The sequence below is a fragment of the Hyla sarda genome, chromosome 10 (genome assembly GCF_029499605.1).
Source record: "Hyla sarda isolate aHylSar1 chromosome 10, aHylSar1.hap1, whole genome shotgun sequence".
Taxonomy (NCBI): domain Eukaryota; kingdom Metazoa; phylum Chordata; class Amphibia; order Anura; family Hylidae; genus Hyla; species Hyla sarda.
Window position 1 is genome coordinate 13,629,176 of NC_079198.1, and position 25,286 is coordinate 13,654,461.

The following is a 25,286-nucleotide window of genomic DNA, read 5'->3' on the forward strand; positions in this document are numbered from 1 at the left end:
TCCCCAAAGTCAGAGTCCCTAGGTGTAGGTGGGGTCCTCATCCTTAGCTAGCCCCTTGTCACCCCTTTTGTAATTAAAATTATTTAAATTTAATGTGTATATATTTGTATAGTAAGTGTACTTACCTAGTTAGTGTCGCAGGACCTGCGGGTCACGTGATGCGTTGTAAAGACTCTATGGTTTCTGTGTATAGGACCTTTGGAGGAAGTCAGGTGTTCACCCATCAGGCTATGTAACGGTGACAGCTGACCATGGACCAATCCAAAAAGGCCCCGCCCCTGCCCATATAAGGGCGTGGTGGCCATGGCTCGCTCTCTTGTTCCTGGGCTGTTGACAGGGAAGGAACTGCGCTGCTGTCATCAGTGAGTTTAGGCCCGAGCCTTGCGGCGACAGCTGATCTTTACTAAACTGTGAGTGTAATCAATCCCTAAGCACTCTGCAAGATCACCGGACCATATCTAACCCCTAAATCCGGACGGATCTTCGCAAATTACCCTAAATTCTGAGACTTATATAAAAAGTCAAGGTCCGCAACAACTGTCAGTCACTGAGGTGTATGGAGACTGTATGAATGAGACTGTTACTGTTCATTGGATGTACCGCAAGTCTTTAAGTAAAGTTCAAGTACCTTGTGGACCTTCAGTCATTATTTGCATGCACCTATCGTTACTGGGAAGGGCGGCGATAGGCCGGAGAATTACCTCAGCATAATAGCCCTCAGCCTGGCGTCACGAGTGATAGGGTTAACCTTAACCCCTGATATACTGAAGCAACACCCTGACTACACTACCCCTACCCCAGAGGCCTACCACAGGTCTATTACAGAGTCTGGGTGAAGCGGTTCCCCACTCCCTCCACAAACCACAAAAATACTTATTTCAGTCATCTGTATAATTGCTACTTGTAGATCGGAATGGGGAAGAAGGGACTATACGTATCAAATACATGGAAAAAGTCCTGTCATGGCAGTGCACGCACAATAACACACGTAGACAATGGACTCTATGTTTTATTTTATAATAATTGCTAAAAATAAAAGTTCATGGACGGTCTTCTGATCAGGGAATCTCATTGTCGGACTGGAAAGAGAAGGATAAAGAGTTATGTAGGTTCTGCTACAAATTTGTGGTTTCGATGAAACTTGGTACACATGTTACTTACATAAGAGCTAAAAATATAGTACAATAATACAACCCTAACTTTCTCTGAAGTCCCATGCAAGCCTACAGGACTTCTGGTACACTTGGGCGGCAGGGATTGCCCAGGACTTTTAAACATCCTGCTGCTGGACTGACGTGATGGTAAAGTATGATTTAACTGTCTGGCAGGCAGTTGCAGAGAATAGTAATGTCGAAGATGGGATATATGGACAATATATGAGGTTGGTATATGAGATCCGGATATAAGGATGGGATATGAGGAGGACAGGATATGAGGACGGGATATGAGGACAAGATATGAGGATGGGATATGAAGTTGAGATATAAGGTCGGGATATGAGGTCAGGATATGAAGTTGTGATATGAGGACAGGATATGAGATTGCAATATGAGGTCAGGATATGAGGATGAGATATGAGGTCGGGATATGAACACATGATATGAGAACGGGATATGAGGATAGAATATGAGGACAAGATATGAGCTTGCCATATGAGGATGGGATATGAGTTCAGGATATGAGGTCGGGCGGGATATGAGGACAATATATGAGGTCGGGATATGAGGACAATATATGAGGACGGGATATGAGGTCAGGATATGAGTTCGGGATGTGAGGTCGGGCGGGATATGAGGACATGATATGAGAATGGGATATTAGGTCAGGATACAAGTTCGGGATATGAGGTCAGGAAACGAGTTCGGGATATGAGGTCAGGATATGAATTTGGGATATGAGGAGGGGATATGAGGTCAGGATACGAGTTTGGGATATGAGGAGGAGAGAATCATTGCTGCTATTTCTCACCCACAATGTTTAGGAAGGAAGACCGGGAAACGCCTGGTACTCTGCTAGTAAATCATATAACACACCTCTCTATACAGTATAACTTACCTGAAGGCGGTGGTACACCCAGTCTAGGAGAGTGGTGAGATTGGTGTAGACTCCTGGCCGATTGGGTCTCCCACAACCTTCTCCCCAGCTCACAATGCCAACCTGCCACCATAAGCCGCCTTCCTGGCAGACAAGAGGACCCCCACTGTCTCCCTGTGTAGAAGAAAAATAACATCATAGCAGAAAATCTGCAACATTCAGATAAATCACATTACTTTGGCATTAAAGTATTTGAAGAATTGAATCTCAATACGAAACAAAATATATAAAATCTTTCTATAGAGGGTGCTCCAGACTGCTGTTATAGGGGCAATCCAGACTACACAGATTATATCCCATTACTCCTCTATACGCTTTGTCTGTTTTAAGAAATAGGAATTAATATTTTTAGTTTATATAGTGCAGCATAGCCTCTTATTAGAGAACAATGTAGATGTTCGTGTATGTGGGTTTTGCTTTCCTGTTTTACCTAATGTGGCATGCATGGGTTTTAAGCCATTTCTAATTGCAAATCATCACTGAAATGACTTAGAATGATGCCTACATTTCCCATTAATCCTCTGGATGGGGGTGTGGTGTTTGATCTCTGCACCTGGTCATCTAATCAGACTGATGGTGCTGGAGAGGTTACCCAGTTGAACTCATTAGACTCATAAATATGTTGGTGTCAGTTCACATTACATGCAGTTTTGAAGGGTTTTCTTATTTAAATTGTGTTTTTTACAGAATTATAATTATAGTTTTTTAATGAAGATTTAAAGTCTTTAGGCTATATCTGCACTTTTCTTCCTTTTTTGTATGTATTTGAAGAATTTTTACTCCGGTTTGCACAATTAGGGTAAAATTTTGCCTTTTTTTATGCAATTTTGGGAAAATCATGGAAGAAAACAGAAAAAAACAGGAAATGCAATGTGTAAACACAACTATATATCTTGATCCCATAGAGATAGCAGCAGCAGTATACAGATAGAGCTGGTAGGGCAGGTGTATATATGATATATATCCAAATCCCCTAGAAATATCAGAAGCAGTATACAGATAGAGCTGGAGGAGAGGTGTATAACTACAATATTTCCAGATCCCATAGAGATAGCAGCAGTTTACAGATAGAGGTAGAGGGGAGATATATAACTACTATATATATCCTGATCGCATAGAGAAAGCAACAGTATACAAAGAGAGCTGGTAGGGTAGGTGCATACGGTATGTGCTATGTATCCTGATCCCATAGAGATAGCAGCCGCAGTATACAGAAAGAGGTGGAGGAGAGGTGTAAAACTACTATATATATATATATGCCCGGTTCTGATGCCGGTCCTGGTCAGTCACCTCATGTCTCCCAATCTCATGCACTTGCAGATATAACTCAACATACAAGTATCATAACCTTTCTGTATACATAGTTTATACCTATAGCTGATGAACATTATTTTACTATAATATAACAAAATCGCTGGAAATTATAATCCATGAATTGGCCCCTATTTCTCCTGTTGTTAAAGAGGTACTCTGACCCTAGACATCTTACCCCCTATCCAAAGGATAAGATATCTGATAGCGGGGGTCCTGCCGCTGGGGACCTCCGCAATCTCGGCTGCGGTACCCCAGACATCCGGTGCATGGAGCGAACTTCGCTCTGTGCCGGATGACTGGCGACACGGGACAGAGGCTCGTGACGCCACGGTCACGCCCCACTCGTGACGTCACAGCCATGCCCCCTCAATGCAAGTCTATGGGAGGGGGCGTGACGGCCGTCACGCCCCCTCCCATAGACTTGCATTGAGGGGGCATGGCCGTGACGTCACGAGCGGGGCGTGACCATGACGTCACGAGCCTCCGGCGCTGAACCCGACGCTTTAAACGAATGTCGGGTGCAGCACGGAGTTCGCGGGGGTCCCCAGCGACAGGACCCCAGTTATCAGACATCTTATCCCCTATGCTTTGGATAGGGGATAAGATGTCTAGGGGTGGAGTACCCTTTAAAAAAAAATCTATATAGCTGTATCTATTTCTAGGAAAGCTGGGTGCGTCCTTATATAGTCACCGGTACAACGCACCCAAAGGTTGTCATCCAGGTTACTGTCACGATGCCGGCTGGCAGGTAGTGGATCCTCTGTGCCAGAGAGGGATTGGCGTGGACCGTGCTAGAGGATCGGTTCTAAGTCACTACTGGTTTTCACCAGAGCCCGCCGCAAAGCGGGATGGTCTTGCTGCGGCGGTAGTGACCAGGTCGTATCCCCTAGCAACGGCTCAACCTCTCTGGCTGCTGAAGATAGGCGCGGTACAAGGGAGTAGACAGAAGCAAGGTCGGACGTAGCAGAAGGTCGGGGCAGGCAGCAAGGATCGTAGTCAGGGGCAACGGCAGAAGGTCTGGAATCACAGGCAAGGAACACACAAGGAACGCTTTCACTGGCACTAGGGCAACAAGATCCGGCGAGGGAGTGAAGGGGAAGTGAGGTGATATAGGGAAGTGCACAGGTGTAAACACTAATTGGAACCACTGCACCAATCAGCGGTGCAGTGGCCCTTTAAATCGCAAAGACCCGGCGCGCGCGCGCCCTAGGGAGCGGGGCCGCGCGCGCCGGGACAGAACTGACGGGGAGCGAGTAAGGTACGGGAGCCGGGGTGCGCATCGCGAGCGGGCGCTACCCGCATCGCGAATCGCATCCCGGCCGGAGGTGGTAACGCAGCGCCCCGGGTCCGTGGAACCGACCGGGGCGCTGCAGTGAGGGAAGTGTAGCGAGCGCTCCGGGGAGGAGCGGGGACCCGGAGCGCTCGGCGTAACAGTACCCCCCCCCTTGGGTCTCCCCCTCTTCTTGGGGCCTGAGAACCTGAGGATCAGACTTTTGTCCAGGATATTGTCCTCAGGTTCCCAGGACCTCTCTTCTGGACCACAACCCTCCCAATCCACTAAAAAAAAAGTTCTTCCCCTGACCTTTTTAGAGGCCAAAATCTCTTTGACAGAGAAGATGTCCGAGGAGCCGGAAACAGGAGTGGGAGGAACAGATTTAGGAGAAAAACGGTTGAGGATGAGAGGTTTAAGAAGAGAGACGTGAAAGGCATTAGGGATACGAAGAGAAGGAGGAAGAAGAAGTTTGTAAGAGACAGGATTAATTTGACACAAAACTTTAAAAGGACCAAGATAGCGTGGTCCCAACTTATAGCTCGGGACACGGAAACGGACATATTTAGCGGAGAGCCATACCTTGTCTCCAGGGGAAAAAATGGGAGGAGCTCTTCTTTTCTTATCTGCGAATCTCTTCATGCGAGAAGAAGCCTGTAAGAGAGAATTTTGGGTCTCTTTCCATATGGTGGAAAGATCACGAGAAATCTCATCCACAGCGGGCAGACCAGAGGGCAAGGGGGTAGGGAGGGGGGGAAGAGGGTGACGGCCGTACACCACGAAAAACGGAGATTTGGAGGAAGATTCAGAGATTCTGAAATTATACGAGAATTCGGCCCAAGGTAGAAGATCTGCCCAGTCATCCTGGCGGGAGGAAACAAAATGTCGTAAATAGTCACCCAAGATCTGGTTAATTCTCTCTACTTGTCCATTGGATTGAGGATGGTATGCAGAAGAAAAATTTAATTTAATCTTGAGTTGTTTACAGAGAGCCCTCCAGAATTTAGACACAAATTGGACGCCTCTATCCGAGACGATCTGTGTAGGCAACCCGTGAAGACGAAAAATGTGTACAAAAAATTGTTTAGCCAACTGAGGCGCTGAAGGAAGACCAGGAAGAGGGATGAAATGTGCCATTTTGGAGAATCGATCAACGACCACCCAAATAACAGTGTTGCCATGGGATGGGGGTAAGTCAGTAATAAAATCCATACCAATCAGAGACCAAGGTTGTTCGGGGACAGGTAGAGGATGAAGAAAACCAGCGGGCTTCTGGCGAGGAGTCTTATCCCGGGCACAGATAGTGCAGGCTCGCACAAAGTCCACCACATCAGTCTCTAGAGTCGGCCACCAATAGAAGCGAGAGATGAGTTGCACAGATTTCTTGATGCCCGCATGACCTGCGAGATGGGAGGAGTGACCCCATTTGAGGATCCCAAGGCGTTGGCGTGGAGAAACAAAGGTCTTTCCTGGAGGAGTTTGCCTGATGGAGGCTGGAGAAGTGGAAATCAGGCAGTCAGGAGGAATGATGTGTTGAGGAGAGAGTTCAATTTCAGAGGCATCTGAGGAACGAGAGAGAGCATCGGCCCTAATGTTTTTATCAGCAGGCCGAAAGTGAATTTCAAAATTAAATCGGGCAAAGAACAGAGACCACCTGGCCTGACGAGGATTCAGCCGTTGGGCAGACTGGAGGTAGGAGAGGTTCTTGTGATCGGTGTAAATAATAACTGGAAATCTTGATCCCTCCAGCAGATGCCTCCATTCCTCAAGTGCTAATTTAATGGCTAGAAGCTCTCGATCCCCGATGGAGTAGTTCCTCTCCGCCGGAGAGAAGGTCCTGGAAAAAAAACCACAAGTAACAGCATGCCCGGAAGAGTTTTTTTGTAGAAGGACAGCTCCAGCTCCCACTGAGGAGGCATCAACCTCCAATAGGAAGGGTTTAGATGGGTCAGGTCTGGAGAGCACGGGAGCCGAAGAAAAGGCAGACTTGAGTCGTTTAAAGGCGTCTTCCGCTTGAGGAGGCCAAGACTTGGGATCGGCATTTTTTTTTGTTAAAGCCACAATAGGAGCCACAATGGTAGAAAAATGTGGAATAAATTGCCTGTAATAATTGGCGAACCCCAAAAAACGTTGGATGGCACGGAGTCCGGAGGGGCGTGGCCAATCTAAGACGGCAGAGAGTTTATCTGGGTCCATTTGTAGTCCCTGGCCAGAGACCAAGTATCCTAGAAAAGGAAGAGATTGGCATTCAAACAGACATTTCTCTATTTTGGCATAGAGTTGATTATCACGAAGTCTCTGAAGAACCATACGGACATGCTGGCGGTGTTCTTCAAGATTGGCAGAAAAAATCAGGATATCGTCCAGATATACAACAACACAGGAGTATAGTAGATCACGAAAAATTTCATTAACAAAGTCTTGGAAGACGGCAGGGGCGTTGCATAGACCAAAGGGCATGACCAGATACTCAAAGTGTCCATCTCTGGTGTTAAATGCCGTTTTCCATTCAACCCCCTCTCTGATGCGGATGAGATTATAAGCACCTCTTAAGTCCAGTTTGGTAAAAATATGGGCACCTTGGAGACGATCAAAGAGTTCAGAGATGAGGGGTAGGGGGTAGCGGTTCTTAACCGTGATTTTATTAAGACCGCGGTAGTCAATGCAAGGACGTAGAGAGCCATCTTTTTTGGACACAAAGAAAAATCCGGCTCCGGCAGGAGAGGAGGATTTACGGATAAAGCCCTTTTTTAAATTTTCTTGGACGTATTCAGACATGGCAAGAGTCTCTGGGACGGACAGAGGATAGATTCTGCCCCGGGGTGGAGTAGTGCCCGGGAGGAGGTCAATGGGACAATCATAAGGCCTGTGAGGAGGTAGAGTCTCAGCTTGTTTTTTGCAAAAAACGTCCGCAAAGTCCATATAGGCCTTAGGGAGACCGGTTACATGAGGAAGCACAGGGACACGGCAAGGTTTACTGGGAACCGGTTTTAAGCAGTCCTTGGAACAAGAGGGCCCCCAACTCTTGATCTCCCCAGTGGACCAATCCAGGATTGGGGAATGGAGTTGAAGCCAGGGAAGTCCAAGAAGGATTTCAGAAGTGCAATTGGGGAGGACCAACAGTTCAATCCTCTCGTGATGAGATCCGATGCACATTAGAAGGGGCTCCGTGCGGAAACGTATAGTACAGTCCAATCTTTCATTGTTTACACAATTGATGTAGAGGGGTCTGGCGAGACTGGTCACCGGGATGTTGAACCTGTTGACGAGAGAGGCTAAGATGAAATTTCCTGCAGATCCAGAGTCCAGGAAGGCCACAGCAGAGAAGGAGAAGGCAGAGGCAGACATCCGCACAGGCACAGTAAGACGTGGAGAAGCAGAGTAGACATCAAGGACTGTCTCACCTTTGTGCGGAGTCAGCGGACGTCTTTCCAGGCGGGGAGGACGGATAGGACAATCCTTCAGGAAGTGTTCGGTACTAGCACAGTACAGGCAGAGATTCTCCATGCGGCGTCGTGTCCTCTCTTGGGGTGTCAGGCGAGACCGGTCGACCTGCATAGCCTCCACGGCGGGAGGCACAGGAACAGATTGCAGGGGACCAGAGGAGAGAGGAGCCGGGGAGAAGAAACGCCTCGTGCGAACAGAGTCCATATCCTGGCGGAGCTCCTGACGCCGTTCGGAAAAACGCATGTCAATGCGAGTGGCAAGATGGATGAGTTCATGTAGGTTAGCAGGGATTTCTCGTGCGGCCAGAACATCTTTAATGTTGCTGGATAGGCCTTTTTTAAAGGTCGCGCAGAGTGCCTCATTATTCCAGGATAATTCTGAAGCAAGGGTACGGAACTGTACGGCATACTCGCCAACGGAAGAATTACCCTGGACCAGGTTCAACAGGGCAGTCTCAGCAGAAGAGGCTCGGGCAGGTTCCTCAAAGACACTTCGAATTTCCGAGAAGAAGGAGTGTACAGAGGCAGTGACGGGGTCATTGCGGTCCCAGAGCGGTGTGGCCCAAGCCAGGGCTTTTCCAGACAGCAGGCTGACTACGAAAGCCACCTTAGACCTTTCAGTGGGGAACTGGTCCGACATCATCTCCAAGTGTAATGAACATTGGGAAAGAAAGCCACGGCAAAACTTAGAGTCCCCATCAAATTTATCCGGCAAGGATAGTCGTATTCCAGAAGCGGCCACTCGCTGCGGAGGAGGTACAGGAGCTGGCGGAGGAGATGATTGCTGGAGCTGTGGTAGTAACTGTTGTAGCATAACAGTCAGTTGAGACAGCTGTTGGCCTTGTTGCGCAATCTGTTGTGACTGCTGGGCGACCACCGTGGTGAGGTCAGCGACAACTGGCAGAGGAACTTCAGCGGGATCCATGGCCGGATCTACTGTCACGATGCCGGCTGGCAGGTAGTGGATCCTCTGTGCCAGAGAGGGATTGGCGTGGACCGTGCTAGAGGATCGGTTCTAAGTCACTACTGGTTTTCACCAGAGCCCGCCGCAAAGCGGGATGGTCTTGCTGCGGCGGTAGTGACCAGGTCGTATCCCCTAGCAACGGCTCAACCTCTCTGGCTGCTGAAGATAGGCGCGGTACAAGGGAGTAGACAGAAGCAAGGTCGGACGTAGCAGAAGGTCGGGGCAGGCAGCAAGGATCGTAGTCAGGGGCAACGGCAGAAGGTCTGGAATCACAGGCAAGGAACACACAAGGAACGCTTTCACTGGCACTAGGGCAACAAGATCCGGCGAGGGAGTGAAGGGGAAGTGAGGTGATATAGGGAAGTGCACAGGTGTAAACACTAATTGGAACCACTGCACCAATCAGCGGTGCAGTGGCCCTTTAAATCGCAAAGACCCGGCGCGCGCGCGCCCTAGGGAGCGGGGCCGCGCGCGCCGGGACAGAACTGACGGGGAGCGAGTAAGGTACGGGAGCCGGGGTGCGCATCGCGAGCGGGCGCTACCCGCATCGCGAATCGCATCCCGGCCGGAGGTGGTAACGCAGCGCCCCGGGTCCGTGGAACCGACCGGGGCGCTGCAGTGAGGGAAGTGTAGCGAGCGCTCCGGGGAGGAGCGGGGACCCGGAGCGCTCGGCGTAACAGTTACCTATAGCCCTAAATGACAAATGCGGCTAGGTATCACTAGATATCATAATTGATATTTTCCTTTAAGCCCATGTTCACACTGCAAACACATCTGCAGCATCAGTTCCAATACTTAGGGTATGATGCAGAATCATTGTCTGGAGCGGGCATCAGCAAAAAAATTGCAAATTCTTTATTAATGGGAGGCTGCTGCACAGTGTTTTCCAAGCGAAATTCCGGAGCTGAATTTCACTCGGAATATATGTATTGCGAATTGCCAATATCTGCCAATCACCGATCTACAGGATACTAGCTAAATTTACTTTGCCTTTCAAAGCACTTCTGCATGGGGATATAAGCGGCACCATTACAGCGACGCTTATCCCTGTATTATCATCAGGTTCAGACATAAGAACGTGATGTTTATACAAATCTTATTAATTGAATGGGCACTCTCATTAAAACTAATTTTTGGTATTACACTGCTTATGGTAAATAAAAAATCTTTCTAATGTACTTAGTTTAACATTTTTTTGTTTTCTATGTTTTATTTGTGTTTAAAAAATCTGCCCCTTCTTGTCCAAAATACATTTCCCTCCATCTTTTTCACAGACTTTGGACTCCTGCTGGCCTGGCAGAAGTCCAAAATCAGGAAATGTAGTCTGGAGTGCTGAGGGGAGGGGGGGGGTTGCACAGCCTTAGCCAATCATAGCTCATCTCACACTGAACTGCTCTGGGCTGTGTGTAGCAGAGTGAGGGAGGAAGTTCTCCCCTGTATGGCTTCAGATGATGTCATGCCTGCTGGGGAACGCCCCTTCCCAGTCTGTGAATCTGACTGAGCAGAAAATACAGAGTAGAAATCTAAAAAAATATAAAAATAAAGGCAGGGGGTAGTTTATCATGATGGGGGCAGTGAACTGGGAGGATTATAAAATGTAATAAGATAATGAGAGGTACTCTTTAAAGGGGTACTCCGGAGGAAAACGTTTCTTTTTTAAATCAACTGGTGCCAGAAAGTTAAACAGATTTGTAAATAATTTCTATTAAAAATTCTTAATCCTTCCAGAACTTATTAGCTGCTGAATACTACAGAGGAAATTATTTTCTTTTTGGAACACAGAGCTCTCTGCTGACATCACGAGCACAGTGCTCTCTGCTGACATCTCTGTCCATTTTAAGAACTGTCCAGAGTAGGATAAAATCCCCATAGCAAACATATGCTGCTCTGGTCAGTTCCTAAAATGGACAGAGATGTCAGCAGAGAGCACTGTGCTCTTGATGTCATCAGTGTTCCAAAAAGAAAGGAATTTCCTCTGTAGCATTCAGCAGCTAATAAGTACTGGAAGGATTAAAAAATTTTAATAGAAGTAATTTACAAATCCGTTTAACTTTCTGGCACCAGTTGATTTAAAAAAAAAAAAAAGTTTTCCACCGGAGTCCCCCTTTAAGTGATGTGTCTGTAGAGAAATCGTGCATATATACCTGACACGAGTCAACTTTTCCATCCAGGTAACCGGCACATAACATTCGAGCACTGATCAGTCCCGGATAATACGAGGACTGGTTACAGAGCTGGTTGCTGATCAGATGGACCTTGGCTTCTCGGAGAACTGGAGACAATTGTCCTGGGAACAGATAACAAATATAGAAGAAAGAGATAAATATTCTGTTAGTGTTTACGTATGTAATTTATGTAATATACCATTTATACGGTACAGTTAAATATATATTTATTGATATAAAATTAAAAAAGAAATGAAATAAGTAAAAAATGTATAAATTAATGGCTTCAGGGCCTTGAGAAAAGATGGAAATGACCATCATAGACATGAGCATTTGTGTAGGTATAAATATTACAATCTGTGGTTTACCAGTCGGTCATTCCCATAATGCCCTGGTCACCTCACCTCCTTCACTCACGTGTCCCCAGCCGCTGATCCAACAGTTGCCCCGTGTTTGGAACTGCTGACGTGTCCTGGGTAGACATACGGGCCGCAGGGTCTCTGCAAAAAGTCTAAGAAAGTGACTGCAAGCCACAAGAAATAGAAAATAATACCCATTGATGCAGTAAAGGAGTACTGTGGCGTAGGACAACCTATCCACAGGATAGGGGATAAGTGTCTGATCGTGGGTGGCCCGACAGCTGAGATCTCCTGCCTAGCACCCCAGCTGTCCCCATAAATGGAGCGTTGGCTGTCATGCCTCTCCATGCATCTCTATGGGAGAGCCGGATATACAGCGCTCATGTATCTCTGGCTCTCCCACAGAGATACATGGAGGGGGTGTGTTGACCACCATTTTGTGCAGGGGTCAACAGTCTCTTTGCATGGAGCAGACATGACTGAGTGCGCAAGAAGAGCTGGGGGCCGGGGAAGCGATTGCAGGGGGGTCCCATCATTCCGACCCCCTGGGATCGGATAGGGGATAAGTTGTCCTAAGCCACAATACAACATACAACCCATGGATTAGTGCACAACTGTTTTTGGAAGGAATCAGCCATTTTTCTGTGAACCTGGACAACCCCCTATAATGTTGGATTTGGAGGGGATGGCTATGAGCCGAATGGCTATAACTATCATGTGCCTATGTCTGTCTTAAAGGAGTACTCAGAATTGAAAAACCTATCCCTACCCTAAGGATAAATTAATGGTCTGGCAATATGGTGTATAAAAAAAATCAGATCTGAATCTAAGAGAAATTCTGGACAAAAATCCACAATCGCAATAATCCAGACCTTGACTACTCAATCTTCCTAGTTTTTTTCTTAATCCTTCCTTCTGGTGCAGATCAGGGGATCAGGTAACACTATATTGTAAATATAGAAAATGCAGAGGTAGCAGTCACACCAGGACCTATGTGCCTAAGAGGGCCCAAAAGCACATCTGCTCCATATGAGACCAGTATTAATAATGGCACATGGCAGATATAAGGCCCTGTTGCAGATTTTGCACTGGGGCCCAAATGCTACAAGTTACGCCTCTGTATTGCACTACATACCATAGTCGGGCTTCACCTCACCTGAAAAGCCCATGGGCTGGCTAGTTTTAAGCAGGGCAACATCGTAGTCATTGGTTTCGGGGTTGTATAGTCCATTGTAGTAGATGCTCTGGACAGAGTGAGAGGTTGATGGGTTTGGGGAGGTAGAGCCGGCATGGACCTTCCACCTGGCCACAGTTAGAAAGTTAGACCTGTGAGATAAGATAAAGAATCACTCTCCATACTGATGATCATCACATAGTAAGAAAACTCTACCACACATAAATGTGCAACAACTCACAGGACAAAGCAGTGGGCCGCACTCATCACCCATTGGGACGAAATAATGGACCCTCCACAGACATGCCGTCCATCCCAATGCAGGCTGACTTGCCATGGCCAACGTCCCCAGGCTGAAGGAGATCCTCCAACTATACGCTGACTTTCCGCAGAGGAACGACCACAGTCTACAACGGGAAGAAAATATCTGGTCGGCAAGACCACAACTTCCAAACACAGGAAACCATAACCAGATTTCCAAATGTTGTCTGGATAAGGCCTTTTTGACACTGTTGTTTAGCTGCGTTATATGGAGCTCTGTCGCCAAGTCCGTCGGAATGACTAGAGTTTAGTTGAAAAAAAATAGCGCATGCACTATGTTTTTTTCCCTGGTAAACTCCCGGATGCCCAATGGACCCAATTCAAGTTACTGGGGCTGTGACCCGGTGGTGTCAGTTGTGCTCCGACCCATTTTGAGGCTGTTCAGCGCAAAAAAAAAGAAGAAGAGCCAAATGGAGTCAGAACAGGACGGAGCACAATGGCAATGTGAACCTAGCCGTACATTTCAAATTTGTGGGTGAAATAGAGCGCATTACAACGTTTTGCTTTCCATATAAGGCCCAATCTAAAACATAAAGGAGCCCCCCAGAAAGAACATGTACTATGCTGTGCCTGGTGCGGGCTCCGCAGGGGTGGGCATAATGCATAGCTTCTCTTTATTATTGGTAGTAACAATCGTGAGAACAGGTCTGTGGAAGAAGGGGAGGCCCGCTGCATACTTAATGGGTTCACAAAAAGGAATAATTTGGGTAAGACAGTGTAGTGCTGCCAACACCAGCCATTAAAGCATGGGCCCCAGATTCCTGGACATGCACAACATTGCACTATTGCCATGTTGTTTAAAGGAAGAACAGAGAACTATTGACACCCTGCCCTACTACATACTTTTATAAATCAGAAGCTAGATTATCAGTGTATGGCACCGGCCATGGCATGCCGTAAGTAGTAGACACAAGGTGGTGGTCAAGCCGCTCATCATGGGAACAGGGTGAGGTGAGTCTCTGTTTTTTTCTTTTTAACTGGTGCAAAGGGGACACTATTAAAGGGGTTATCATGTTTGTGATGCCACGTTACGTCATAATTGCTTTATTTGCCCTACATGTGTGGGGTGGATTTACCCCTTTTTTTGTGATTTTATAGACCCCCAGGTATAGCATTCCTCTGGTCTGTGTTGTCACCAGCCTTTCCCAGGATCCTGTTTGGCTCGAGACAACAGCTGATCACAGGGGGCTTGGCTTTATCTTGTCTTCCCTGAGAAGCCAGCCCCCTGATGATGTGTGTGGTCCAACTGTACGTGCTGCAGTGCCGACAGTGCGTCCCCAGTTTTTGGCAGATTCTAAGACCACGTAACAGCGGGGGACACATTAAACTCCGACGAGGCGGCACGTAGAGCTAGACCGCACACGTCATCAGGGGGATGATGAGAAAAAGCCAAACTGTTTTCTCAAGTCGCACATGATCCTGGGATCGGCTTGAGACAACACTCATACACAGACCAGATGAATGCTGAACCTGAGGGGACCATGAAATTACAGATAAAGGGCTCAATCCACCCCACACAGGTAAATCAAGTGTGGCAAGTCATGGGATGTGAAGTGAGTTGTATGGGGCAGATGTTGTAGCCCAGGGGCAGATGGTATTAACCTCTAAATGTTTGTGACGCCAGGGCGCGGTTTTACCGATAACCATCCGAACAGTAGCACCGCTAGTCCTAGTTAGGCAGGACAAATAATAGTCCAAGGCCAGGTCAGGGTTAACGGTAACTTTACTGAGGTAGACAGATGGTACAGTCTTTACAGCTAGGCCAGGATCCCAGAGAGGTGGCTAGTAACACAGGGGACCTCGCAGCTTGCTGGGACTTGTAGTGACTTTGACAGACTTTAGGACAGCCACGCTGACTATAATAGACTTGACTTGACTGTAGATAGTGACAGCAGACAGAGATGGCTTGACTTATTGACTTGTGGCTGTAGGTTAGGCTGGAGGCCTCCAGATGTGCTGGACACTGGCTCTGAGACGTCTGGACTGGACTTGACCTCAGCAGAAAGTGTGGTGAGGGTGCGTTGTCCGCAGCAGATTTTCTACTGAGGAATTTACGCTGCGGAAAATCCGCTGCAAGCCCCATTGAAGTCAGTAGGGACTGCGGCGGATTTTCCGCAGCGTAAATTCCGCCACGGAAAATCTGCTCTGGACAGCCGAGAAGAGCTCGCCCCTTTCAAATACGCAGCGGAAAACCCGCAAAAACAAAGAGCGTGTGAACGCACCCTGGAAAAGCAAAAAAGAGAGATTGCAGCTCCTCCCTTCCTTATAAAGGGGGGCTGTGCAAGGAGCCCATACGCTAGCTGTGGGTCATCTGCTCACCTGGTGCTCTCTGGGTAACAAAACTTGAGACTTTAACATGTGACAACAGTATCATGTGATCAACTCAAAAGGTCCTTTACACATAATACATATAACACTATGGGGGAGACGCTGCAGGAGACCCCCTAGGACACAGAGGGACTCAACCTGACAGGGCCTAAGTACTTTATGGGACTATATCCCGTACTGGGACATCACACAAGTAAAGCCCTTAAAACATCACCTGGCATCACAGACATGATAGTGAAAAGTTAATAAAGCCTGTATAACCTCATTAATGTAGGTATCAATGAACATTAGTGATGAGCGGCATTGCCCATATTCGAATTTGCGATATTTAGCGAATAGACGAATATTCCCCTTCTATTCGCGAATTTCGCGTATTCGTTATATTCGCATATTCGCGTATTTGAGGAAGAAAACAGTGAGGGGGTGGGGGGGCAACTTTACTATTGGTTGCTAGGGATGTTGTTGATAACCTCTGACAAGTGTATTTGCATCATTCTAATTGGCCCACAAGGGAAAAGAAGGAACATGCGAATATTCACATATGCGGAAAAAAGTGAATATTCGTCATTTCGAATATGTAGCGAATATATTCGCAAAATATTCGCGATTTTGCTATATTCGGGATAAAAATTCAAAATGCGAATATTCGGGCCCAACACTAAACATTACTTCATGGGGTCACAAAAGACGAATACTACTGTGCAGATGCACAAAGAGGGGCACTACTACTGTGTGGGGACACCATTACTATGTTAGGCACTAATATGGGGGGAGATTTATCCCAACCTGTCCAGAGGAAAAGTTGCTGAGTTGCCCATAGCAACCAATCAGATTGCTTCTTTCATTTTAGAAAAGGCCTCTGCAAAATGAAAGCAGCGATCTGATTGGTTGCTAGGGGCAACTGGGCAACTTTTCCCTTGGACAGGTTTTGGTAAATCTACCCCTATCACTGTGGTTCACTATGGATGGACAATTTGGGTAGAAATGGTGAATAAAGTGGTGAAAAAGTGGGAAGCCGAAGATGATTTATTAAGTGGATACGCCACGGTATATGTCTGCATACCTTTTCACTTGTATCCTGGTGTATACTGGTGACCTACCTGAAAATATCACGTGAACGGGGCCTAAATAAGGCCGTACATCTCTTTAGGCGGAAACAAGGAGACATTAGAAGCTAAAATTCATTACAGCGCTATTGCTCCTATGAGGTTATTTCCCCATAAATGATTCATAATAAATGATCAGCTGTTTGAATGTTATTAAACCCATCCTAATGTGTTATCGGGAGCCGAGCATCTGTCTCCTGATGATAATAGTGATGATGGTAATAAGAATGTTACTTGTGCAGAATGTTAAAGGCAGCGTTTCCCAGAACCAGGGTGCCTCCAGCTGTTGCAAAACTACAACTCCCAGCATGCCCGGACAGCCGTTGGCTGTCCGGGCATGCTGGGAATTGTAGTTTTGCAACAGCTGGAGGCACTCTGGTCCTGGGAGACAGCAATTAAAGGAAACGTAAGACCAAAAACGTGTGCGCTTGTATGTGTGTATAGAAAAGCTCTGTGCGGGTTTTGTGCATATTTTGTGTGTATGAAGAAACTATTGAACATTATTTTGGTTCAGAATCTTGGGTTGATTGCTTTCTTGAAAAATAAATATATATATATATATATATATATATATATATATATAATTGTAAAGTGTTGCGGAATCTAATTTTATTTATATAGCGCCAACAGATTCCACAATACTTCACAAATATATAAATATGTATATATATATATATATATATATGTGTATATATATATATATATATGTTATTTTTTATAAATTATATATATATATATATATATATATATATATATATATATATATATATATAAAAACCAGATACAGGCGCAGCACTCCAACAAAATAAGTGATTTAATATCTCATGTCAGCATTACAACGTTTCAGCTCCTCCTGGAGCCTTTTTCAAGCATCATGCTTGAAAAAGGCTCCAGGAGGAGCTGAAACGTTGTAATGCTGACATGAGATATTAAATCACTTATTTTGTTTGAGTGCTGCGCCTGTATCTGGTTTTTATCTTGGATGGACTCTGATCAAGTCTTTTGGGACGCTGGCACCAATTTTTTGGTTGGACTGGATAAGTAGTGCTGCTTTATTTTGGGATTATATATATATATATATATATATATATATATATATATATAACATTAATAGGGGAATATGCAAAGCAGCTCATTACACAACCTTTTCAGGTAATGTTCCCTGGTATCAGCTTAGCTCCTGTTAAGGAATATAAAAAGCTGAACGGGATTTATGCCAAACCAGACTACTCCCCAAAAGGGAAGTTTCGACCCATCTGCAGACAGCTGTTTCGGGGTGTTTGCCCCTCGTCAGTACAGAGCAGGGTGATCTGGCTTGGCTGTTCCCCTACCCAGAATGCCTGCGGAGTGCTAATTGGCCTAACCTGAATCTCTGTTACACCTGAAGAGGTGTCCTCTCCCTGAGGAAAGTACTGACCCCGTGTGTGTATATATATATATATATATATATATATATATATATATACCATATATATTACATTAATAAAAAAAATAAATGAAAGTATATAGAAATATAATATATATTGAAAGTAATCAACCCAAAATTCTGAACAAAAATTATATATATATATATATATATATATATATATATATACATATATTAACTATTTAGTGTGTGTGTGAAGAAATCCTTAAACAGCATCTTGGTTTCAAATTTAGTGATGATTAATTTCCTTTAAAAAAAAAAAATGATATATATATATATATATATATATATATATATATATATATGTATGCATACACACACAAAATAGTTTGTATAAATAAATATATTTATTTACTTATAAATTATTTTGTGTGTATGAAGAAACCCCTGAACACCATTTTGGTTCAGAATTTTGTGTTGATTCATTTATTATACTACAGATATATATACATGCCCCAATTTTCTGATACACAGCTCCAAATCCCCTACATAGACATAGAGTAAGAGTTGACATATTACCGTATCTACCTGCAGCTCCCCCTAGAGGATTAGTGCTTGCGATTTGGCGACAGCGCTGGACCGTTTTTTATATTTCAATATATAGTAATCAACCTAAAATTCGGAACCAAAATAATATATATGAACTGTTTAGTGTGTGTGAACAAATCCTTGAACAGCATTTTGGTTACAAATTTTGTGATGAATAATTTCTTAAAATTTATATATACATATATATATATATATACATACACACAAAAAATTGTTCATAAAAATAAATAAGTATATTTATTTATTTATAAATTAGTTTTTGTATGTGAAGAAACCCCTGAACACCATTTTGGTTCAGAATTTTGTGCTGATTAATTTATTATACTACTTATTAATTTATATATATATATATATATATATATATATATATATATATGTATACCCCAATTTTCATAGATTAAGAGTTGACACATTACCGTATCTGCCTGCAGCTCCCCCTAGAGGACTAGTGCTTGCGATTTGGCAACAGCGCTGGACCCTGTTTTTTATATTTCTAGAGCAGGACCCTCTTCTCACCTGTGCACTGCAGCGATACCCCTTCTTCATTCGGACAGTTCTCCCTGCAAAAATAAAAGCAATATAAAAATATAGAACAATACTAATATCAACTATAATGCATTCAGAAATTGAGCCCAAAAATCTCCCAATCCCATAACTGCATAATGTTCTTTTATGGATAACACTCACCAGGTACATTTTGTTACTGTATAATTTCTGGAAGCAGAGCGCCCCCTGGTGTCAGGTTATTAAATGCATTACTGTACTTACACAGGATTTAGGAATCCATCAAGGCTACTGGGAGATGAACTGGTTTTATTCATCACAGCGAAGGATTCCAGGCAGGCGGGCTCTGTGGTGCTGAGGGGCAGCGGGGAGGATAATACTGCGTGGCTGGTGAGGGGTAAAGAAAGAGGGTTTTCTTTTACGGAAAAGATTGTAAGCTCATCAGGCCAGGCCCTCTCTACCTCTATATCAGTTTGCCATTTACGATATATCACATTTAGACTGGGTTCACACTGCAGAATTTCTGGGCAGAATTTCTGCCGGAGAATGAGCAGGCGGCGCTAGGACCGAGCACACTGCATTGCTGCCCCCATAGACGGCAATGCATTTCTGGGTGGATCTTTTGGGAGATCTGCTCAGAAATGCATTGCCATCTATGGGGACGGCAATGTAGTCCACGCGGTCCTAGTGCTGCCAACTCGATCTCCGGCAGAAATTAGGCCCAGAAATTCCACAGTGTGAACCTAGTCTAAGGGTCTATTCACACGGCAGAATTTCCACTTCCGAAATTCCACCTCAAATTAAAGGCCGTAGACTTCTATGGGATTCCGCACTCCCATTCACACTTCTGAATTTCCGCTTGCGGAATTCCGCTAGCGGAATTCCGCAAGCGGAAATTCAGAAGTGTGAATGGGAGTGCGGAATCCCATAGAAGTATATGGGCTTTAATTTGAGGCGGAATTCCGTAAGCGGAAATTCAGAAGTGTGAATAGACCCTTTTACTCTACCTGCGTTTGTGTTATGTATTTTAACTCCTAATCAAATGTAACCAATTGCGCTATATATATATATATATATATATATAATATATATATATATAGTATCTTCCATGGTGTGTATATATATATATAGTATCTTCCATGGTGTGTATATATATATAGTATCTTCCATGGTGTGTGTATATATATATAAAAATCCCATAATAATGCAGTAATGCAGTCCATGCAGTAGTTTTGGTATCAGTATGTGCTTGCCAACTTATCCTTGTTTATATATATATATATATATATATATATATATATATATATATACATTTACTCTACCTGCGTTTGTGTTATGTATTTTAACTCCTAATCAAATGTAACCAATGGCGCTATATATATATATATATATATATATATATATATATATATAAAAATATATATTAAAAAAATCCCATAATAATGCAGTAATGCAGTCCATGCAGTAGTTTCGGTATCAGTATGTGCTTGCCAACTTATGCTTGTTTATATATATATATATATATATATATATATATATATATACATATACAAAACCAAGTAGAAGCGGCACACCAGAATTTCAGTAAAAGCGTGGGTTTATTTACACAACTGTGCAGAAAAGCTACGTTTCGGCTCGACAATAGAGCCTTTCTCATGCTTGAGAAAGGCTCTATTGTCGAGCCGAAACGTAGCTTTTCTGCACAGTTGTGTGAATAAACCCACGCTTTTACTGAAATTCTGGTGTGCCGCTTCTACTTGGTTTTGGATACAATTTGGGAATCGGTCTGTTCCTGAACCACCCGGGCGGATCTCGAATCCTTGTGCACGGTGCTCCCCTTGATCTACTATTGCTATAAATATATATATATATCCCATAATAATAATAATAATAAAAATCATACAGGTGCTGATAAGCAGGTTTTTATGAAGGTTGCGCCAGTTAGGGTAGGGTTACGTATAGCAGGGTATTTGTTGTGGCAGCTAAATGTATAAATAGAAGGCTACCAAGTATCTAACTAGAAGTATATGGGATTCCATTTGGCTTTTTTTTGGGGGGGGGGAACACTAAAAATAATTACACTCGCTGTATAGTGTTTTGGGCCAAAAACACTGCTTGAAAATGCCATTTTTTATTTTTTTGCATTTTTTTTTCACCCCCTTTGTGGTGTTTTTAGGCTCGGCGCTCGCACCATGTTGAGGCTGTAAATCTTGGCGTTTTTCCTTCCATAAGCTTCTATAGGGAGAAAGCAATGGAGATTTCAAATTGGCATTTTTCCTGGAATTTCCAACCCCCCCCCGGCCAATTCTTCAATAGAATTCTGTAGAGTCACATGACGAGTCACATGACTTGCAATGATAGCAACGCAGTAGATGAAATGTCCAAGAAATACATCTATACTAAAGCCCACTAATTAAAAAAAAATAAATGCCACGAGAACTGTATCTTATGAGTACAAAATAAGGGGCAGGTCTTTTGTGTGTTTTTTTTTTTTTTTTTTAAAGTAAAAAAGCCACATAAAAGTTGGATGGAATTACTGCCTAAGACTATGTTCACACGGCGAAATTTCAGAACGGTCTCCAGCATAAAAATACAGCTTGGAAATTCCATTCTCCTATTTTTCCTCCGCCATATTGATGTCCTTATGGGGGGGCAGAGGCTTCAGTTACTTTCAGATTCTGGTTCCTCAGGGGGCCCAGTACTATTAATAATATGTTATGGTCAGATTACAAATGGTCCATCCAGATGGTATATATAGAGGCAAACAAAGCTACAACCAGACAAGATGAAGGAGGAATAATGTAGAAAGTGAGAGTGCAGGAGTTATGGAGGTAGAGCCCCCCTTTATTACCTATTGAAGCCCAGTTCTCTGCACACTGTCCAGCTATGCGCGGTCTGCCATCCCTGGTGGCACACGGTGTAGTATTTGCCGCTGTTCACACTGTATACCTGGAGCAGTGAGCGGCCGGTCAGCAGCAGGACAGGATTCTTGTATTCTGATAATACAACCGCACAATACAATGGTCATTATTTAATGCTGTATATGGGTTTACACGCACACACTAAAAGGAAAACACTAAATAAAAATATATATAAATAAAGATCAAAATGTATCCCTAATTTTAGGTTTTAGTATGTATGCTTAAAGTTATATTTTTTTACACCGCTCAGTATTATCATGCGTTGCTCTGTAATGGGGGTTTTACCATATATGACCAATACAACAGACAGGTATCTGGTTAGTAAAGGCCCAAGTTGTAGGACCGCCACTGATCAGATGGGCATCACCTATCCTGATCAGATGGGTATCACCTATCCTGGTTAGATGGGTATCATCTATCCTGATCAGATGGGCATCACCTATGCTGGTCAGATGGGCATCCCCTATCCTGGTTAGATGGGCATCACCTATCCTGATCAGATGGGCATCACCTATCCTGGTCAGATGGGCATCACCTATCCTGGTCAGATGGGCATCACCTATCCTGATCAGATGGGTGTCACCTATCCTGGTCAGATGGGCATCACCTATCCTGGTTAGATGGGCATCACCTATCCTGATCAGATGGGTATCACCTTTCCTGATCAGATGGGTATCACCTATCCTAATCAGATGGGTATCACCTATCCTGATCAGATGGGCATCACCTATCCTAATCAGATGGGTATCGCCTTTCCTGATCAGATGGGTATCACCTTTCCTGATCAGATGGGTATCACTTATTCTGATCAGATGGGTATCACTTATCCTGAACAGATGGGTATCACCTATCCTGATCAGATGGGCATCACCTATCCTGGTCAGATGGGCATCACCTATCCTGGTTAGATGGGCATCACCTATCCTGATCAGATGGGTATCACCTATCCTGGTCAGATGGGCATCACCTATCCTGGTTAGATGGGCATCACCTATCCTGATCAGATGGGTATCACCTTTCCTGATCAGATGGGTATCGCCTTTCCTGATCAGATGGGTATCACCTTTCCTGATCAGATGGGCATCACCTATCCTAATCAGATGGGTATCGCCTTTCCTGATCAGATGGGTATCACCTTTCCTGATCAGATGGGTATCACTTATCCTGATCAGATGGATTGGGTATCACTTATCCTGAACAGATGGGTATCACCTATCCTAATCAGATGGGTATCACCTATCCTAATCAGATGGGTATCACCTATCCTGATCAGATGGGTATCACCTCTCCAGATCAGATGGGTATCACTTATCCTAACCAGATGGGTATCACCTATCCTAATCAGATGGGTATCACCTATCCTAATCAGATGGGTATCACCTATCCTAATCAGATGGGTATCGCCTTTCCTGATCAGATGGGTATCACCTCTCCAGATCAGATGGGTATCACTTATCCTAACCGGATGGTTATCACCTATCCTCGGGTATCACCTATCCTGATCATATGTGTAGCACCTATCTTGGGTTAACCCATTTATGAAATGGCGTTCATTACAAAAACAAGGGTCCCTTAAACAACCCCAAGTGTGAGTAGAGCAGTGGACAAGTGGGGACACAGGGCCCCCATGCTTGTAATCAATGGGGTCCCAGCGGTTGAATCCTACCAATCATAATGATACGTGATAATCTTGGAATAACGCCTTTAGTTGATAACCCCTGCTGGTTCAGTGTCTGTACACACCATGCTCCACTGTGGTGCACCAGGACGTAATGCTTACCTGTAGATGTATAGGTGAGAATAGAGAAGAGAAAACAATGTAACGCACCATGTGATCACCACCACACTACATAGAGAAGACATGCATTGGGAAATACCACAAGCTACCAGCGCCAATCATTACACCCCCTCTCACCACTGGCCAGGGTCCGATTGCTTGGCTGTCTGCTAGGTGGGCAGAGGTTGGCACCATCTGCTTGAGAACAGTTTAACAAGGGAGCACATGCCTCCAAATAGTCAGGACAGGCTCGCTGCACCGCGGGATGTAGGAAATACCGCACTGCGAGAAAGGCCGGCACAAAGAGTTAAAAAAGGAGAAAATGTAGTCAAAGTACAAAATATAAGGACACGTTCCCCTATATTCAATACAATGTGGAAATCACTGCTGAGAAAGGTTCATGGATTCTCCTTAAAGGGGAACTTCACTGGAAAACATTTTTATTTTATTTTATTTTTTTAAATCAACTGGTGCCAGAAAGTTAAAAAGATTTGTAAATTATTTATATTAAAAAAAATCTTAATCCTTCCTGTACATATCAGCTGCTGTTATGATCCACAGGAAGTTCTTTTCTTTTTTGAATTTCCTTTCTGCCGGACCACAGTGCTCTCTGCTGACACCTCTGTCCATTTTAGGAACTGTCCAGAGAAGGAGCAAATCCCCAGCGAAAACCTATCCTGCTCTGGACAGTTCCCAAAATGGACAGAGGTGTCAGCAGAGAGCACTGTGGTCAGGCAGAAAGGAAATTAAAAAAGAAAAGAACTTCCTGTGGATCATAACAGCAGCGGATAAGTACTGGAAGGATTAAGATTTTTTTTTTTTAATAGAAGTAATGTACAAATCTTTTTAACTTTGTGGCACCCGTTGATTATAAAATTTTTTTTTTTCAAGTGGAGTACCCCTTTAAAGCGTACCTGTCCATAGTACAGAAAAAAATAATGCTTCTATATGTTACTCACTAGGTCAGTGTTTCTCAACCAGGGTGCCTCCAGCTGTTGCAAAAATACAACTCCCAGCATGCCCGGACAGCCTTCGGCTGTCCGGGCATGCTGGGAGTTGTAGTTTTCAACAGCTGGAGGCACCCTGGTTGGGAAACAGTGCACTAGGTTATGCAGATACTTTACATGTATTTTTATGTGTCTAGCTTCTGTATTCGGCTCACAAATCCCTCCCTGTTCTGCTGCTCACTCATTCTGACATCCACTGCTCATAAAGGGGCGTGTCCCAGGCAATGAGGCAAGCACTGAGCCCGCCCTCACTCACCATGCATTCACTTCCTCCCTGAGTCAGCTGTGCTGTGCTGGGTCTCTTCATCCAATCACTGCAGGCTGCTCTGTTTTCATCCTACAGTCTGATAGGACAGGAGTGAGCACAGAGAAGTGCTAGCCCCGCCATGACTTCCTGGACTTTGTCCCAGCCTGTGCTTCAGCTGAGACAAAGATCATGCTGCAGCCAGACAGGATTATGTTCTAGATGGTATGTGGACCCCTAGTGGCCATTTTATATATAAGCCATGATTTTATGACATATATTAGGAAAGTTATTGTTTTGCCAAGATGTGCAGCATA

General features: G+C 44.5%; 1 protein-coding gene across 8 annotated transcripts in view; it reads right to left on the minus strand.

Moving 5' to 3' along the window:
* Positions 1-993: 993 nt before the first annotated feature.
* Positions 994-25,286, minus strand: part of LOC130293910 (transmembrane protease serine 3-like) — a 60,830-nt gene continuing 36,537 nt past the window's right edge. For 6 of the 8 annotated variants that reach the window (XM_056543170.1, XM_056543169.1, XM_056543167.1 and 3 more), the window contains 11 exons: positions 23,857-24,000; positions 23,608-23,721; positions 21,872-22,016; positions 19,285-19,407; positions 19,033-19,076; positions 13,028-13,193; positions 12,769-12,938; positions 11,658-11,753; positions 11,233-11,375; positions 2,056-2,208; positions 994-1,079 (listed from right to left, as the gene is read on the minus strand). In XM_056543170.1, coding sequence (XP_056399145.1) covers positions 1,059-1,079; positions 2,056-2,208; positions 11,233-11,375; positions 11,658-11,753; positions 12,769-12,938; positions 13,028-13,193; positions 19,033-19,076; positions 19,285-19,407; positions 21,872-22,016; positions 23,608-23,721; positions 23,857-24,000 — 1,319 coding nt within the window. In that variant the 3' untranslated portion in view covers positions 994-1,058. The remainder of the gene's footprint in view (positions 1,080-2,055; positions 2,209-11,232; positions 11,376-11,657; positions 11,754-12,768; positions 12,939-13,027; positions 13,194-19,032; positions 19,077-19,284; positions 19,408-21,871; positions 22,017-23,607; positions 23,722-23,856; positions 24,001-25,286) is intronic. The other 2 variants (XM_056543173.1, XM_056543172.1) reach the window with 2 other exon arrangements.